The sequence below is a fragment of the Neoarius graeffei genome, chromosome 5 (genome assembly GCF_027579695.1).
Source record: "Neoarius graeffei isolate fNeoGra1 chromosome 5, fNeoGra1.pri, whole genome shotgun sequence".
In the NCBI taxonomy this organism is placed as follows: Eukaryota; Metazoa; Chordata; class Actinopteri; order Siluriformes; family Ariidae; genus Neoarius; species Neoarius graeffei.
The window spans coordinates 53,207,046-53,226,117 of NC_083573.1; the positions used below are offsets into that span (position 1 = coordinate 53,207,046).

Sequence of the window (19,072 nt, forward strand, 5' to 3'; positions counted from 1 at the left end):
GTAACATTCCGCTCAGGTGACAATTCCATATTTCAGTGCAAAATCGCTAGCTGCTAAACTTGGTCTCCACAGGCTGTGCACTGAAACCGTGCAAGCTCTTGCAGCTTGCTGGCGCTTCCGCAGGTGACGTTACGAATCTGGCTCCAGGCTCCCTTGGGATTTTTCCAGATGCGTTTTATTTTATTTTCTGCTGTAGACAGATGGCCTTGTGCAAAATTACCCTTCTGGATGAGTGTGTAAAGGGACATTCTTTCATATTAAAAAAAAAAACGAATTTGGTCCAGGATATGCACTTTAAACCTTTTTAGTATAAATATGGAAGTGATTATAGGAAATTGTGCGCTGATTGGTCAAGAGATTCGGACTATTTCTCGATAATCACATCGAGCGACTCAGCAAAATGGCAGCAGGTTGCTTCGTCACCATAAGTAAGGAAGAATTACAAATTATGAAAGAAAATGCTGCTCCTAAAAGCACCAAAGATGCTATGAAGTTTGGTCTAAAACTATTCAAAGGTAGGGTGGAGTTGTAATTTCTTTTATCTATTTTTATTTTTTAAATAACGTGTGTTTATACTAGAACAACTTTCTGCCTCAGGCTCAGTGAATATCGATGAATAATAACCTCGACTTCATCTCGATTAGTATTCACTGATATTCACTTCGCCTTCAGTGAATAATTAAGTAATTTATATGGGACATTCCACCGAATGGGTGCGATTTGCTTGTTGTACCACTCCCAAATTAAACTTAATTTGTTATATCTTTTCAACACTGATTATAATAATACACATTTAACTATTCAAAATGTGTATTGGTCAACCTCAGGCTACATTACAAGGTTTGGAAGTCAAAGATGGCTACATTTTTTTCAGTCCTGCTACCAAAACTCTGAAAGTAACAAGACTGAGTTTTTAGCCTAGGATTAGCTAATACATGGAATTAAGCCACATGGCGTCATCGCTAATAGCATGACCACACTTGGCACATTCTAGTGATTTTACCAAAAATCTGTATTTTTAAAATAAACATCATCTAAGAAATAATTTAAGTAACAGGACAGTACGTTGACATTGACCTTATCATTCAAAGTTAAAAAATCATCAAATATACAGAAAAGTAAATGAGAGAACTAACTTTTGGTCTTCCCATGGCCTTCAGAAGACACAACTGATGTAACTTCCTGTTGAGCATGTGATTTATGGAATGTTCCAAATTTGTCAGATGGGGTAATATGTTTGGGTAACAGGACTGAGTGAAAACCCAGGGACACGACTAAAATGTGTATTTTAACTAAGATATTGTGGATTTCTTATGAAAAAAATATATTTTAACCATGGATAGGATATGGAGTCACACAACATTGCAAAAGAAATACTGTTTCTGAAGGATTTTAGTCATAATATTTCATAGTTAAGTATAAAGTTAGAGTGTGGGGACAGGTAACGCATGCTATTTTTCAGTGTTTTAGGTAGTTTTTATTAATCCTTACAATTATATATCTTAAATTTGAAATCAGATCAATATGCAGGGCATTCTGCGTAATAAGGAAATGTATTTTAAAGTACATTTTTATGTGCATTTATACATATAATTTTCTAGGGACGGAAATGGCACCGATTTGGTGGAATGGCTCATACACATCCCTAGTTAATACTTAAAGGGGGCAACTCGCCCTTCCCAGGATCCAGTGCATTTGTTTTTGTTTACATATGGACCACTGTGTTTTGCGAGCATGTGACCGCTACTCTGCTCACTCTTTTCGTGCGCAGTTGCCTAGCTGAATACCGAGCCTTTCCAAGAAAACGTTTGGTAATAAAGATGGAAGACATTGTGATGGATTATGAGGAGTTGAGTATCAGCCTTGAACATATATTGTTTTCTTGCCTACAAGATGTCTGAGGCCAGTTGGCAAATTTTCGTTTTGCACAGCGGCTGTGAAAACTCATGAATATTTATGAGGAAAGTGTTAGGATTAGGGACTGAAGACATTCACTGGCCAGTCAGGTAGCACTTTCCTCATGAATATTGATGAAGTTCCCCAGCTATAATGCAAAAAGAAACCTTGCAGCTTCTTCAGGTCAATTACAATGGAATAACTACGAAAATGGAATGGATCGATCAAAAGAACTTAAAATATAATCTTTGACAATATCTTCAATTTCATGTTACAGGTTGATCTATGGCCTAGGATGTTGCTGCGTTGTTGCAGATTGTTACATTTGAAAAACACTGGAATGTCCATGGCATTGAAAATGGTGACTTGCTACTTCAGTGGTCTCAAAGTTTAGGGGAATAAAAGGGTATGAGGCAGAGAATAGGACGGTACAGTTGCAAAGGCTGAAGCCCTTCACCGTGAACCATAGGCAAGAAAAATGAAAAACTGCGGTTATCTGAGCCACAGTTTCAAGGCGTTAGGGGAGGAATTTCCAATTTATTGTAAACAGCAAAATAGAGTCTGAAGTGATGGTAATCAATACTAAAAATTTTAATAGAACTGCCATATAGTAATGAATCAAAAAGAAATTTGACAATACAAGACAATATATTTTTGATGTTTACAGAATCAAGTAACAGTTACAATAACTTTATTTTGTAAACATCAAAAATGTTTTGTACAGTCACATTTTTCTTTTTGATTCATTATTCAATTTCTGAACAATCTGAGTATTGATCTACAGTGGTGCTTGAAAGTTTGTGAACCCTTTAGAATTTTCTACATTTCTGCATAAATATGACCAAAAACATTAGATTTTCATGCAAGTCTTAAAAGTAGATAAAGAGAACCCAGTTAAACAAATGAGACAAAAATATTATACTTGGTCATTTATTTATTGAGGAAAATGATCCAATATTACATATCTGTGAGTGGCAAAAGTATGTGAACCTCTAGGATTAGCAGTTAATTTGAAGGTGAAATTAGTCAGGTGTTTTCAATCAATGGGATGGCAATCAGGTGTGAGTGGGCACCCTGTTTTATTTAAAGAACAGGGATCTATCGAAGTCTGATCTTCACAACACATGTTTGTGGAAGTGTATCATGGCACGAACAAAGGAGATTTCTGAGGACCTCAGAAAAAGCGTTGTTGATGCTCATCAGGCTGGAAAAGGTTACAAAACTATCTCTAAAGAGTTTGGACTCCACCAATCCACAGTCAGACAGATTGTGTACAAATGGAGGAAATTCAAGTCCATTGTTACCCTCCCCAGGAGTGGCCAACCAACAAAGATCACTCCAAGAGCAAGGCGTGTAATATTCGGCGAGGTCACAAAAAACGCCAGGGTAACTTCCAAGCAACTGAAGGCCTCTCTCACATTGGCTAATGTTCATGAGTCCACCATCAGGAGAACACTGAACAACAATGGTGTGCATGGCAGGGTTGCAAGGAGAAAGCCTCTGCTCTCCAAAAAGAACATTGCTGCTTGTCTGCAGTTTGCTAAAGATCACGTGGACAAGCCAGAATGCTATTGGAAAAATGTTTTGTGGCCGGATGAGACCAAAATAGAAATTTTGGTTTAAATGAGAAGTGTTTTGTTTGGAGAAAGGTACACACTGCATTCCAGCATAAGAGCCTTATCCCATCTATGAAACATGCAGTGCCCGAAATAGTGAGAAATGACCTCATGACCATTTTAGGTTGTCCGCCAAAATGTTTGGTTGTCCAAAAATATTGATGTCGATATTTGTCATTTAATCTTTTTTTATATATGCTTTCTGTTTCAGGGAGGTACATTATAAGTGAATGCAAGTCATAATCACTGAAATCATTGAAAAATTAAATATTACACAATCATAAAATGTATTCCATTTTGTAATATACACAAAAAAAAAAAACTCACCTTGGCCTGGGATTCCTCTCTCTCAAAATTGGCACCCATTCACACAGTCTTGTCGGAAATCACCGGGAATTACCGGAAATCACGCCATCTCGCGAGAGAGAATATACGAACACAGACGACAGTTGATGGAAATCACCGAAAATTATGCCATCTCAAGGTACGCGTAGAAACAACAAAAATGGCGCTGCCCATGCTAGTAGGTGATTTGGGGTAATTTTCACTGGTTGTCCGGCAGGACACACTACAGACAATTTCTTGTTGTCCGGAGGTGTTATGGCTGTGTCCGGGACAACCGGAAACGCCTTATTTCAGATGCTGAACATGGTGGTGGTAGTATTATGGTTTGGAATGGGCTGAAATTCCTCCAAGCCAATGTGCAGGACTGATCAACAGTTACTGGAAACATTTAGTTGCAGTTATTGCTGCACAAGGGCGTCACACCAGATACTGAAAGCAAAGGTTCACATACTTTTGCCACTCAGATATTGGATCATTTTCCTCAATAAATAAATGACCAAGTAGAATATTTTTTTGTCTCATTTGTTTAACTGGGTTCTCTTTTATCTACTTTTAGGACTTGTGTGAAAATCTGATGATGTTTTAGGTCATATTTATGCAGAAATATAGAAAATTCTAAAGGGTTCACAAACTTCCAAGCACCACTGTAATCCTAAAGCTTTTATAACAGTGTCTGTTGTGATGTCAGGTTTTTTACATGTTCTATCTTCCTCTTTATCCTTCTTTTCTTTGAAAGGAACCACTATGTTGCCTTTTGCACAAGTCTATTCACTTCAGATGAATTCAAATTAGATATAGGTATACAGCGGGGAATTAAGTATTGAACGCGTCAACATTCTCAGTAAATATATTTCTGATGGCGCTATTGACATGAAATTTTCACCAGATGTTGGTAACAACACAAGTAATTCACACATGCAAAGAAATCAAAACATGTATATCCATAAATTAAGTGTACTAAAGTGGAATGACACAGGGAATAAGTATTAAACACATGAAGAAAAGATGCAAAAAGGCATAGAAAGCCAAGAAACCAGCTGAAATCTCAGTGTTTAGAAAGCAATCCTGCCCCCTATCAGTGCAAATTAATATCAGCTGGTTTAGTCCTAATTGATGGCCTATAAAAAGGTTTCTCATTACCAAGGTATCACACAAGAAGCATCTCATGATGGTTAAAAGCAAAGAGCTCTCAAGACCTTCACAACCTTATTGTTGCGCAATATATTGATGGCATTGGTTACATGCATATTTTTAAGCCCATGTTTACATTAGACCGTATCAGCGGATCATCAGATTAACGTTTTTAAAACGATTAGTGTGCACACAGCAACACCAATACACGATTTGCGTGCACACAGCAATGCCAATACACGGATACGCTCGGCTCCGCAGGCATCCTGCACTCCAAATCACTCCGCCCTGAACAGCGAGTGCCCTCTGGAGGGTGCGCACATCCGGCCTTGCGCAGCTCACAGAGCACGCGAGTGAAGTGAACAAGCTGTGATTCGGGACTGAGCCGCTGTGTGTGTGATCTCAGCGCATATCACTTACCACTTGCAAGTGGAAGGATGGCAAGCCTAAAGACAATCATAACTACACAATGGGCAGTATTTGCATCAGTATTTGCAGTATTTTCATACTTTTTTTTTTTTTAATGAAAGGTGATACAAGGCGGAAGTCCGCGCCGTTTTTCAGCAGTCGCGTCACATGACCAACGCCAGCGAATCAGGAAGGTGGATGTCACAGTGACGTTGTCCAATGAGATGCCAGCTAGAGCTCAGCACAGCGTATCCGCGTATTCTGAATGTTTACACAGCACCGGAGCTGACACGATCTGGATTGAATACGTGGACGCTGGCGGATTCCCGTTTCCCGGCGTTTCCAGGTGGTTTAATGTAAACGGACAGTGCATCCGCGAAGAAAACGAGACAGATACGGTCTAATGTAAACGTAGCCTAAACTTCTGAATGTTCCAGTGAGCACCTTTGGGGCCATTATTCGGAAATGGAAAGAACATCATTTCACCATAAACCGGCCATGACCAGGTGCTGCTCGCAAAATTTCTGACCGAGGAGTCAAAAGAATAATCAGAAACGTTGTCCAAGAGCCAGGGACCACTCACAGAAAGCTTCAGAAAGACCTGGAATTAGTAGGTACAGTTGTTTCAAAGAACACAATAAGTAATGCACACTCAACCGCCATGGCCTCTCTGCACGCTCACCGCGCAGGACTCCATTGCTGAAGAAAAAGCATGTTGAAGCTTGTTTAAGATTTGCTGCACAACATTTGGACAAGCCTATGAAATACTGGGAGAATATAGTCTGGTCATATGAGACCAAAATTGAACTCTTTGGATGTCATAGCATACACCATGTTTGGAGGAGAAATGGCACTGCACATCACCCCAAAAACACCATGCCAACAGTGAAGTTTGGAGGTGGGAGCATCATGGTGTGAGGCTGTTTTCAGCATATGGTACTGGCAGACTTGATATAATTGAAGGAAGGAAGGAAGGATGAATGGAGAAATGTACGGAGACATTCTTGATAAGAATCTGCTGCCATCTACCAGGATGCTGAAGATGAAATAAGGGTGGACATTTCAGCAAGACGATCCCAAGGAAACTCTCAGTTGGTTTCAGAGAAAGAAAATAAAGCTGCTAGAACGGTCCAGTCAATCACCCGACTTGAATCCAATTGAAAATCTATGGAAAGAACTGAAGATCAGAGTTCATAGAAGAGGCCCCTGGAACCTTCAAGATTTGAAGATGGTTTGTGTGGTAGAATGGGCCAAAATCACACCTGAGCAATGCATGCAACTAGTTTCTCCATACAGGAGGCGTCTTGAAGCTATCATTACCAATAATCTACTAAGTGTTAAATAAATTTCAGTAAGCGTATTCGATACTTATTCCCTGTGTCATTCCACTTAATTTATGGACATGTTTTGATTTCTTTGTATGTGTGAATTACTTGGGTTGTTACCAACATCTGGTGAAAAATTTCATGTCAGTAGCCCCATCAGAAATATATCTACTGAGAAAAATGTTGATGGGTTCAATACTTATGTTCCCCACTGTATATAAAGCATGTGATATCCCCTTTATATTAAGGAGGTTCAGAGGTTAAAAGATTTTTCAGATTGTTTGAAAAAAATTAAGTCATATTTTTATCATAGTATTTTCATTTGGTATTTCACTACGTTAAGTGAATCTATATTTGTCTGACAATGAGTGACCGTTCTTGCAACAGCAACTGTACAAAAACAAATACATATAAACTCATGTTTTTATAATTTTAACGATTACCATTAACATTAACTGCATGACAGATGTCAAGTCTCTGTGTCTCCCATACAAGGAATGCAATGCATTCCCTCGCAAGTCAAAACGTAAACAATGTCAATGTGCCAAGCATGCCAAGTGGGCGGGTTTGACCCAAAACAGGCCGTATACAATAATGGGATCTCATCTCATCTCATTATCTCTAGCCGCTTTATCCTTCTACAGGGTCGCAGGCAAGCTGGAGCCTATCCCAGCTGACTACGGGCAAAAGGCGGGGTACACCCTGGACAAGTCGCCAGGTCATCACAGGGCTGACACATAGACACAGACAACCATTCACACTCACATTCACACCTACGGTCAATTTAGAGTCACCAGTTAACCTAACCTGCATGTCTTTGGACTGTGGGGGAAACCGGAGCACCCGGAGGAAACCCACGCAGACACAGGGAGAACATGCAAACTCCGCACAGAAAGGCCCTCGCCGGCCCCGGGGCTCGAACCCAGGACCTTCTTGCTGTGAGGCGACAGCGCTAACCACTACACCACCGTGCCGCCACAATAATGGGATAGTGATCGATATTTATAGTTTAATATTTAGGTGACCAGCATTTATACATGGACCCATACACAGATGTATTTCACTCGGTAATCATAGTGATGGCTAAAATTATAGACTTAACCGTGGTTTGAGGCCTTTTTGAAAACCAGGCATCTAAGGTGCCGCTCCACTTCTTAGTCGCCATTTCTAGCCACGTGGTAGCGCGGCTCAATCACAGTACACGGAATATTAACGCCTTGTCAGCCAATCAGATTACATCTTAGTTACAGCACACAGCAGCACAATGGCTGCACCTATTTCCTACGGACGTGTTAGTATTTGGCCATTATTTAGGCGAATAAAAGTTTCACATCGCACGCTGCTCAGATATGTAAACAAAAAATATTTCTTGTTACTCGGTGAAAAATAGAGGGCGGCAAATCCTACTACAGACGGCGATTTGCCGCCGACGACCGGCTACTTTTGAGACCTCTGTACTTACACAGGCTTCTAGGAAGGGTGAGCTCATTGCAGGTATAGTATTGACTCACTGCTAAATACCTACTTTTTTTTTTAATTAACTGCCATCTTGCTGTTTGATAATATGTAGTTAGATAGGAGTAATGGCACTAATTCCTGAAGGCAAATGAGACTAGACCTGGGCAATATGTCCAGAAATATTATAAATGTTTTTATATTTTGTCTATGGATCATGTTGTAGGGTTTCATAATACAGGCATGCATATTAGTAACACAATACATGGTACAAACAATAGTTTTAGAGCATTTACTAAAGCATCTATTTTTGTAGTAAATAATGCCAACTGGATAAATCAGCATTTCCTGAAGTGTTTTTCTCTTGTGCCACAGTGATTTGCCAGTTATTTTATTTATTTTATTATAAACATCTTGTGGAATCCCCAACATGGTCAGAGTTGCCTTCATATATAAAACACATGTATAAGATCACATTGAAGGCAGGCTAGCATCTTTTTTTCCCCTCTATACTTTAACCATGACATGAAATGCGTGCTGTTCTGTCAGGGGAGTTGTGTTGCTTGATTTTGCCATTTATTTTCTCATACCTGTTTCAGATGAGTGATTCTGCCCAGTAAAAATCATTCTACCTGTTACCAGACTGTGCCTCTGCAGATGCATGGAATTTGCAGGTGGTAACATTCAGAAGTAGCAACATTGTGGTGTTACCATGATGTGCATTGTGTTTAAACTCTCATATCAAATGAAAGTTAATAGGAGGTAATGTTGGTGGGTGGGTTCCCCCTCCCTCTTGCTGTTGAACAAAAGAGAAAAACTAATGGCCTGGACAAACAATCTGCTCATATTAGTGATTGGTTCACCTCAGGCTGTATTCAACTGGGTGGTATTTGTTTTTCTTGTGAGACAAATTAAGTGTTTCCAGACTGTCGGCACTAAATATTGGCATATTTTAAATTTGGGCTTTAACTGTGCTTGGTCAGCCCAAACTTTTTTTTCCCTTCTGAACGACATCATCATGAGCAAGTGACTTGCCTTTGACCTCGCGCATGCTCTTGGGCCTGTCTTCGCTTGCTGCTGTCCCGTAACCTGACGCTATAGTAGTTTTAGGCTACATCCACACGACAACGGCAACTAGATTTTTTTTTTTTTTAAATATCGCATCCACATGGGCAACGGATCAGTTACATTTCAGGTCCATATGGCAACGGAACGCTTGCTGAAAACGATGCAATACACATGCCACACCTCTAGGTGCGCTGTAAGATGGTCCCATCGGAGACACCAGAACAATAGAAGTAGTAGACGCATGCGCGTAAACCCCTTCTTCTGTAGCATCAGCCACATAAAGTTTTGATTATTAATCAGTAGCGTAAAACAAAAGATGCGGAAAGAGGAATGAATGGGGGTAGATGGAAGCTGGTACGCCAACATTCTGATGTCCTCCAGAATTCTTTAATGGTCCGGAATAAATTGAATGCTACACGTTGATGGATTACTGTGGTGTTCTACGCCCTTTTTGAGGAATGTATTGTCGGACTTAAACCAACATCTGAAGAGGTGAGATCGCTCCTTTTTTTTTTTCCCCATTTTTGCTGGCGGGATTGGTTTTGTTTTTGGAAAGCGCACGGGCGGTGTGCGGTTTTGGTTACTGCTTCCGCAGTGTTTGGACTAGTTATAGGATTTGTTGACAACTCGCATTGAGTTCGTTACACTTCTACCCGGCGTGAAGTTGTGATGTCATCGTAAACAAATCCGTTCTACTCATCCAGACGACTTCGCAACGGGGCCGTTGTCAGATTTTTCCACTCTGGGACCCGTTCTCAAAAGATTTCGTTTTGGGGCACCCAAAACGCCGGTGCCGTGTGGACGCCAGGCCGAAACGATAAACAATTTTATCAGATTCACCTGAATCTGTTGCCGTGTGGACAGGGCCTTAAATGCGAGTCTTCAAAGTGTGCAGTTCGGCAACATGCAGCCTAATTTGCTGTTAACGTGGCTTTGTGCTAACCCTATATGCTGCATGATCAGGCTGCATCTGTTGGTTATTTCTGTGCAAATTGTATTGAAATTTAGAAATGAAAGCTTATAAAATTTGAATACCTTCTTTTGGGAAATGTAATCAGGATACAAATTGTTTCATTATGTAGTAATAAGCTTGACTACGAAATTTATAATCGTAATTTGCTACATTTATAGCCTCTTAATCACCATCTCAACTTTATTTGAGGTGTTGGGATGAAAACATTTCATTTTATATACATCTTGATGCTTCCTTTAGTACGTCAGTGCATTTTGTTTATACAAGTAAGCGCATGTCAGTTTAAATGCTGCATGATGCTATTAATTTGCAGGTTTTAGACACAAGTCCCGGAGACCCCTGGGATCTCGGTTTGGTGCTCTGTTAAATTATAAGCTAAAATAATTGTATTGCTACAGGAGTATACAACTTGTATTGGTCAATATTGATCAAAACGTGAATTGGGTTGATCTTCTATGCACAGCGATGCTTGGTTTACCAGTCAGTGATATGTAGAGGCCTGTTAGAGCTGAGTCTTAGGAATCAGAAATACTTTAATCCTGAGGGGAAATTGAGTACCTCTGCTGCTATTCACGCTCAAGTAGAGAAAAGAAATTGCAAAATCAAACAGATATGTACAAATGTATGAAATATGTACAAATGTGTGTAAAATGTAAACTGTATATTGCACATAACCATGTTAAAGGGGGAAAAAAGCCATGCAGATGGAATAAAGTTATTGCACAGTTATTGTTCCAATTATTGCACATAAGTAGTAAATAATGGCTGTGGGACATACTAGTTATTGCAGTAGTATTGCACATTGAGTTGAAGTATTGAATGGTTACGTAATTATTTAACCTAGGTTCAATGTGGATGGATGTAGTACAATGGAATTATTACACAGGTGCAGTATTGAATAGTCCATTGCCTATTGAATATGTGAGCCCCTGAGGGAGAGGTTGAAAAGTTTGATGGCCACGGGCAGGAATGACCACCTGCGGCACTCTGTGGTGCATTTTGGATATGAAGATGTTGTTTTTCTCTATGAAGGTGTTCAGAGTCTCCAAACATTTGACTTTAATACTGATATTGATTGTTGCATCACATTTGTTTGATACAAAAATGGTATAAAAACCTGATTACAGAAAATGCTCAGCCTGTTACAGCTTTCCTCAGTATTTTAAAACTTCAGAAAAAGAACTTTTATTTAGTAAATAACTAAAATAAATAGGCAAATAATTTGGGGTACGATTTGGAATACACAACTGCTTCTGGATGACCATCATTGAAACACATCAAAACTGGATTGTAAAAACATCCCGTGCTGCTGTCCGTCTTCAGCTGTCCTGTTTCAGTGAGCCCGTAATATGCTCACTGTCGCATCAGATTCCTGTCTTTGGCTGACAGGAGTGGAACTATGGTCTTCTGCTGTTGTAGCTCATCTGCCTCAAGGTTTGACATGTTGCACATTCTGCAATCCTTTGCACACTGTAGTTGTCGAGTGGTTGAGTTATTGTAGCGTTCCTGTCAGCTTGAAATAGTCTGGGCATTCTCCTCTGACCTCTCCTGTGAACAAGGTGTGTCCTCACTGCCATGCTCTGGATGGTTTGTTTTTCGCACCTTTCTGTGTAAACAAGACTGTTTTGCGAGAGAGGGATGTGAACATAAGCGAAGTGTTCAAGCACTGAAGTGCTTGATATATCTGCATGATTTTTGACTCGATAATTGCATGAATGAAGTGTGGGGTACAGGTGTTGCTATTAAAGTGGCCGGTGAGTGTATGTGTGTTACTGAAACAAACACTTCCCTTTCTGTTTTAAGTACACTGGGCCCTGAGAAGTTTAATTGCTGACAGGGTTGCCTTAAACTACATCGGTTTAGGTTTGTTAGAAAGGTACTATATACAGTCGTGGAAAAAAAATAAGTACATCCCATGAAAATTATAGACTTTTTCTCAACATATTTAAACAAGCAAACATTTCACTCTCTTTGATAAAATGCCTACAGATAAAGGTAATGTACTGCAACAAACGGCACATGAAAATGACTACAGAATTTCATATTTATAATTTAAAGAAAAAAATTCGGTCAAAAATGAAGTACATCCTTACATTTATCACACTTTCAAGTCCATAAAATTAGAATCTGGTGTTCCATGGGTGCCACTGATTAGAACCTCCTGCAGGTGGAACGTGTCTTACTTAAACCTGACGTCTAGGGCCTGGTGTTCTCTTTGCCATTGAAGTGTGTGGTGTCCATCATACTGAGATCTAAAGAACTCTCCAAGGACCTCAAAGAAGGTTGTGGATGCCTACAAGTCTGGCAGGGAATTTAAAAAGATCTCTATTAGAGCTGGGCGATAAATCTATTTTATCGATTAATTCAAATTTACAGTTAAGGACGATGTGTTTTTATGAAAATCTGTTTTCTCTCAGTTTTAACCTCTGCTACCGACGCTCCCCTCTGCGCATGTGCAGAATGGATCAGGCACTGACACTATAGCCCCCCCTCCCGCGCGCTTGCCATAGAGACACACAAACAGCATGGCAGCGATTGGGGGGGGAAAGCCGCAACTTGTGCCCAAGAAAGGAGTAACTTCCTCCGTGATCTGGAATTGGTTCGGTTTTGCAGCGTTGGACGCAGACCAAACAAGTCCTCATTGTAAGGTGTGTTTGAAAATGGTTGCTTCCAAAGGAAGCAGCACGACGAATTTATTCCAGCACCTTAAACAGAAGCATGCAACGGAGCGGGAGAAGTGCTGCTCCCAGTGGAATGAACACAGCCGCAGCACGAGCGCACCATCCACAGTAAAGCAAGCAACCGTCCCGGACGCATTTTCCAACTGTGTACCTTATGATAAGAATGGGGCGCGGTGGAAGGCAAACACAGATACTATCACGATGTTTATTGCAAAAGACATGGTGCCCATATATACGGTGGAAAAGTTGGGATTTTTTTTCCCTATTTTGTCAGTTTTATCGAAAAGGAGACAATTTTATTTATTACTTATTTTTTTCGCGGTCCAAATCCTGTGGTCTGATTGGCTGGTGAGCGGGTCCGTATCCTGCGGTACGGACCCCAGTTACGGACCTCTGGCGACAAATAAATAAAAATAAGTATCAAAAATCTTATAAAATTTTGCCAGCATTTCTCAGGAGAATAGCATTTAATTTTACAGCATGACTAGTGATGACAGTGTTCACAGCGAAAGCAAGTTTTACTACCCTGAGGAAGAAGAAATAAAATGAAACATTTCAGGAGAAAGCTAAAACCTGTAATTTGCTAACACCGAGCCAAAACGTGGGTGAATCCTGAATGACTCCTATTTGTATAAATAGGGGACTACATAGGCGGCAAAATGTAGTTTCTTTCCTGCCATGGAAGTGCACTTGTACACCGAGGAGGAAGCCATTTGCATTACAGCCGTGAATGAGGATTCAAAATGGCAGCTCGGCTCGGTTTTCCCTTTCGGGCGCTCTCGTTTTCTGTTCGAATTTGGTAAAGAAAAAAATAAATATTATTTACCAGCTTAAGTTCGGTCCATATGGTGAATACCGTGACCTCAGCCTTGAATACTGACCTTGGCCCAGAGGGCCTTGGTAGTTCACGATATGGACCTCCCAGCTGGTAAATAGCATGCACACGCTTTTTTTTTTTTTTTTTTTTTTTCTTTTGAGGGTGCATTGTGTCAGTGCCAGTTTGAAACTAAGCTATGTTGGAGAAAGCTTTCTAAAAGTTACTGTATGTTCTCACTGTTTACAATGGCATGGTCTGCCATTTCATCTACAAGCTTGTTTTTTGGCTTCTTTTTGGTTTCTGGTTGCACTTTAACCCCAAAGGGGAAATTTAAGTGAAAACAAAATAAAGGTAAGACTTGTTTTGAACCATTTCTTTGTCATCTGTAGTTTGATTTTTAGTAGGGGGAAAAAATCAATTAAAATCGGAATTTTTGTGAAAAAATCGAAGATGTTTTTTTTAGGCCATATCGCCCAGCTCTAATCTCTATATTATTAGAAATCGTTCCACTGTAAGGAAAATCATCTGCAAGTGGCATAGATTTCAAACAGCTGTCAGTTCGTCCAGGACTGACTGCTCCAGCAAATTCAGCCAAAGAGCAGATTGGTTGATGTTTAAAAGAAGTCTCCAAGGACCCCAAAATTTCATCACTGGATCTGTAGGTAACTCTTGCAACTGCTGGTGTGAAAGTGCATACATCTACAATCAGAAAGAGACTGGACAAATTTGACCTGAATGGGAGATGTGCCAGGAAAAAGCCTTAGCTGTCCAAAAAGAATATTAAAGCAAGACGACAGTTTGCTAATGACCATGTAGGCAAAGACAAGGCCTTTTGGAATAACGTGCTCTGGACAGACAAATCGGAGGTAGAGTTGCTTGGCCGCAGTAAGAGTACATGTGTGATGCAGACCAAAGACAGCTTTTCAGAAGAACCACCTCATACCAGCTGTAAAGCATGGTGGTGGAAATGTTATGGATTAGGGTTGCTTTGCTGTCTCAGGGACCGGGAAGCTTGCGTTTTGTTGATTCAACTATGAATTCTGAATCGTATCAGAGTGCTTGAAGATGGCGTGAGGCCATCTGTTCAGAGGTTGAAGTTGAACCGGAGGTGGACCTTTCAACAAAATAATAGTCCTAAGCGCACTAGCAAATCCACCAGGGAATGGCTCAAAAAGAAGAAATGGAGGGTTATGGAAGGGCCTCGTCAAAGCCCAGATTTGAACCCCACTGACAGGGCTCGAAATTAACTTTTTTTCTTTGTGTCCCCCAGTGGTCCCGAATTCTGTGTTGTATTGTCCCGAATGGAAGCAATAGTGTCCCCATTTTTTCCCTCTCTGAAATAACCAGTGGTTAATATTATCATATGAAGTTACTATTATATTTGTAACTATGCGATTTTGAACCCTTTATATCATTTTTACAATAAGTCACAAGACACAAGCGACACATGTCCTATACATCATCTACTTCAAAATTACAGTTATTGCATTTTCAGTTTATTAAACTTTGGCGATCTCACTGTATGAATAGATACCCGTTTATTTAAAGGGGCCAACTAGCTCATTCAGAAAATGTTTCAACTCCCTACATCTGCAGTACACTTTAGTTGAAAATAAGACCCCTTTTATGTTCATTTCATCTACTTATACCTTGAATATCTGTTGGCACTTATAAGGCCAACTTATAATTTTCACCATTACCGTTATCCATTTTTATGAACTTTCCGTTATCCATTACCGTTATCCATTTTTATGAACTTTCCGTTATCCATTTTTATGAACTTTCCGTTATCCATTTTTATGAACTTTCGCTGCCGAAACGTGGGTGCAAATGTTAGCAACATCAACATAGTGGCAGGTCCGAGCCTAGTTGTGCTGCTGACTGACTAAACTTTCTGAACTAGAAAGACACCAAGAAAACTCACTTATTCTGTTGAACGGTATCTTCCGTCAATATCATCCACATCATTCCTGTTGTATTTTATAACGTGTCTAACAGTGTTCATTAAGTTCATTCAGTTGCTAGCGTTGCCTGCAGACCAGGCGAGGACACTTTGGATCCTGAAGGTCCCGGAGACGTTATGTCTGGGCTTTCAGTTTCTTCCCCGCGGTCGGTCCGCTTCAACCACTTCAGCATTTTTGTTCTGGCAAGAGTCGGCGCAGCGTGTGCGGTAGCAATTCCATTCCAAGTCCATATAATGCGGACTCCGGCCGAAGATTCTAGAACAGAATGCGCTGCTCTGTAGCCTACGGATACAGGTGCATCAAAAGTGTAGCTACTATGTATTTTTCGCTGTTAACGTTTTAAAATTAAAATTGACAAATTAGGTGAATGTCTACGTATGTGTTACGGCTTTGTAAATAATATTAATGTAGAACTTTTTTTCTAGATCTATTTTTTCCATTGTCCCAGGATTGTCCCAGATATGATAATTTTGTGTCCCGATGACATTTTTTATGGTCCCCGGGACGTCGGGACACCGTTAGTTTCGAGCGCTGCCCACTGAAATGTTTTGGGGAGATTTGAAAATAGCAGTACATGCAAGAAAACCCTCATGTAACTGAAGGAGTTTTGCATGGAAGAGTAGTTAAAAATTTAAGCAAGTTGATGTCATCAGAGAGTGGTGGACAATTTATGCAAAAAGCCTACAAGAAGTTATTTCTGTTAAAGGGGATGAAGCCAAGGGTGTACATACTTTCTCCACAGAAGAGCATCTGTTATTTTTGTTGAACAAATGATTGATGGGGCAAGTTTTCCTTGTTGCTTTGTTCAAGTATATCACCTTTTATCTGTAGTCACTGTATCAAAATGGTGAAACGTTTGTTTAAATACGTTGAGAAGTTTACAGTTTCCATGGGATGTACTTATTTTTTCACGACTGTAAATTGACCACACAAATAACTTGAAGCCATGGATTGAGTTGTTTTCCACATTATAGAACTGGAAAAACATGAAACTTTCAATACTTAATGCAACACAATTTCCCAGTGGCATCTTAAAAAAAAAAAATCTCGTGACAATTTAAGTTCGGAAGCTGAGAACGCCATCTGTAAGACAGTTGGCACACTCCTCTGTCAAGTGGTTAATGAAATGCAGTGTTGCCTGATAATGACAGAATTTACCTTTTAAGGAGAAACTGAAGCTAATATCCGATCCAGCTCTTTAAGTACTAGCCTGTCATATCCTAATGGTTTGCTCTTGTCTAGAACATCCAAGTATATGAAATTGCATTTCACTTTGTTTAAGGACGTGTAATGTTATTAAAAAACAGACAAATAAATCATGTGTAACTTGAGCTTTTTTTTTTTTTTTTAGTGGAAAAGAAAATGCCACAGCCATTAAAATGTATTATTTGATATTCTGTGGCTATTTGTCATTTGAGGAAATGGAGAAGATTTAGAACTGTCCCCTGGATATTTGATTTAGGCCTACTTCAAGTTTCCATCTCCGGCTTTCATAATATTAGACTGTCAGTAATTGAATGGGGCCTGTTTATGTCTAAGATGGTTAGGAAAATTGTGATATTCTCAGAAATGCCTTCTGCTAGCAGATCTCTTAACTTGGTTTGTGTTCCACCAACAGAATTTTCCTCCCTGGAGAATGATATTAACCTGTTTTGTGTGTGGAAGTAGTTATGGGAAAAACATTGATTGTAGTAGCATTTGTGGTTTTGAATTTATCAGATATTTTTCCTATCTAACTTTGTACATTATTCGATTAAGAGCTACTTATGAAGGAAATTTAATTGTCTTCATCTAAGGCACATTTTAAGTTGAATAAACCATTATCGTTAACCGTTATTTCCCCCTTTTTTTTATTTTATTTAAAATCAGTAGTTTGGGCAGTACAAATGGGAAGAAAACCCAGCAACTCCTATACTGGTCATATGCCTACCCAGAATAATTGGGTTTGGAATTATAGTGAGCCGCTTTGCCTGGTGTCTGTCCCAGTACAACTTTAAGTTGTACTGAGCTACTTACTGGCCATTGTTATAAACATTTTGGGGCACTGAGGGGTCTAATGCTGTGTTCACACTTATACCGGTACGATAGTGGTATAACTGTATTGATACAAAGTATACCGGTACAGTTTAGTGCATCTGTCCACACTAGCAAGAAATGTTTGCGGTTTTCTTTCATGGTAGTTGAAATGCATGTGCGCGAAATGTTTCTGTGGTTACCGAGTAACTTCCTTCCGAGAATATATGGCATCCGTTATTTCAAGATCTCGAGAAAACAATTATTCCATGATCTCGAGAAAACAAAACAATTATTCCATGATCTCAGCTGGATCACTGTATCTCCGTCGGTAGAGACGAAGCCGGGCCAGTCTTCTGCGGAGGCACCGCGGACTAATTTTGAAATTATCCCTTGTTAAAAGACTTAATGCAATCTCTCCCTGTGTCAACCCCTGACCAAAATATTGCCTTATTAGGTGATCAATTATTCCAGACATTCTAATGACCAAAGTTGCATCTATACAGAATGAGAAACAGCCCCAAAGTCAGCATATCACAAGTCTCTTGGCGCACCTGAATGAACCATTTCTCAGCTGTTTTCTCGAGATCCTGAATTAATTATGTCGTTATCTCGGGATAACAAGGTGAATTAAAAAAAAAAAAGGATTATATGAAGGGCCTCTCTCGGCTTCCGTACGGATGAAACAACGTGTGTGTGCTTTTTGTTGTCAGTGTACAGTCTGTATTTCTGGTGGTCATTTATTCAGTCGAATCGTATAAAACGCGCGAGGCAGTTGAGAAAGAAACAAACGAATCTCCGTTCTTCACTATTTTATTCAGCAAAGAGATCGATTGAGGTGTGTGACTTTTTGCGCACGCGCATTTATATTTGTATCGATACAGAGCCGCTTCATCTGTCCGCACTACAGTACCGATACTGTACCGGTACGAAACCCATACATTTGTGGGTTTCGTACCGCTACAGAACCGGTATAGTTGCTAGTGTGGACAGGTGTTGCGGTACGAAAGTAGTTTCGTATCGGTATAAAATCCCTAGTGTGGACAGGGTATATTTGAGTTGGAATGAGAAGTGTCTTGACCTCTCAGAACCTGCAAGATTTAAAAAGACACCTTAGGAAAAATAAGAGCTGACGTTTTGTGTGTCCTGACTTTTTTTTTTTTTTCCCCCCCATTTTAGAGGGGGTCAGATGAGTTGTTGTCCAGCAGCATGTACAACAGTCCCAACTCGGGGATGAGCAGTATCAGTGGTGAGTAAGGCACTACTTTCTTTGATTTCTAATCATTCTTTGTTCAGTGGACAGAAACAAATGATAAATGCTGGAAAGTAAAAGTGTGGTGTTCATAGATCTGGTCTTCAGGGTAATTGTGTCTTGTCTTA

The 19,072-nt window shown here is 39.9% G+C and overlaps 1 protein-coding gene across 3 annotated transcripts in view; it reads left to right on the plus strand.

The window, feature by feature from the left end:
- Positions 1 to 19,072, plus strand: part of ptbp2a (polypyrimidine tract binding protein 2a) — a 61,177-nt gene that overhangs the window by 24,390 nt on the left and 17,715 nt on the right. For all 3 annotated transcript variants that reach the window (XM_060922030.1, XM_060922031.1, XM_060922032.1), the window contains one exon: positions 18,872 to 18,941. In XM_060922030.1, the coding sequence (XP_060778013.1) occupies positions 18,872 to 18,941 (70 nt within the window). The remainder of the gene's footprint in view (positions 1 to 18,871; positions 18,942 to 19,072) is intronic.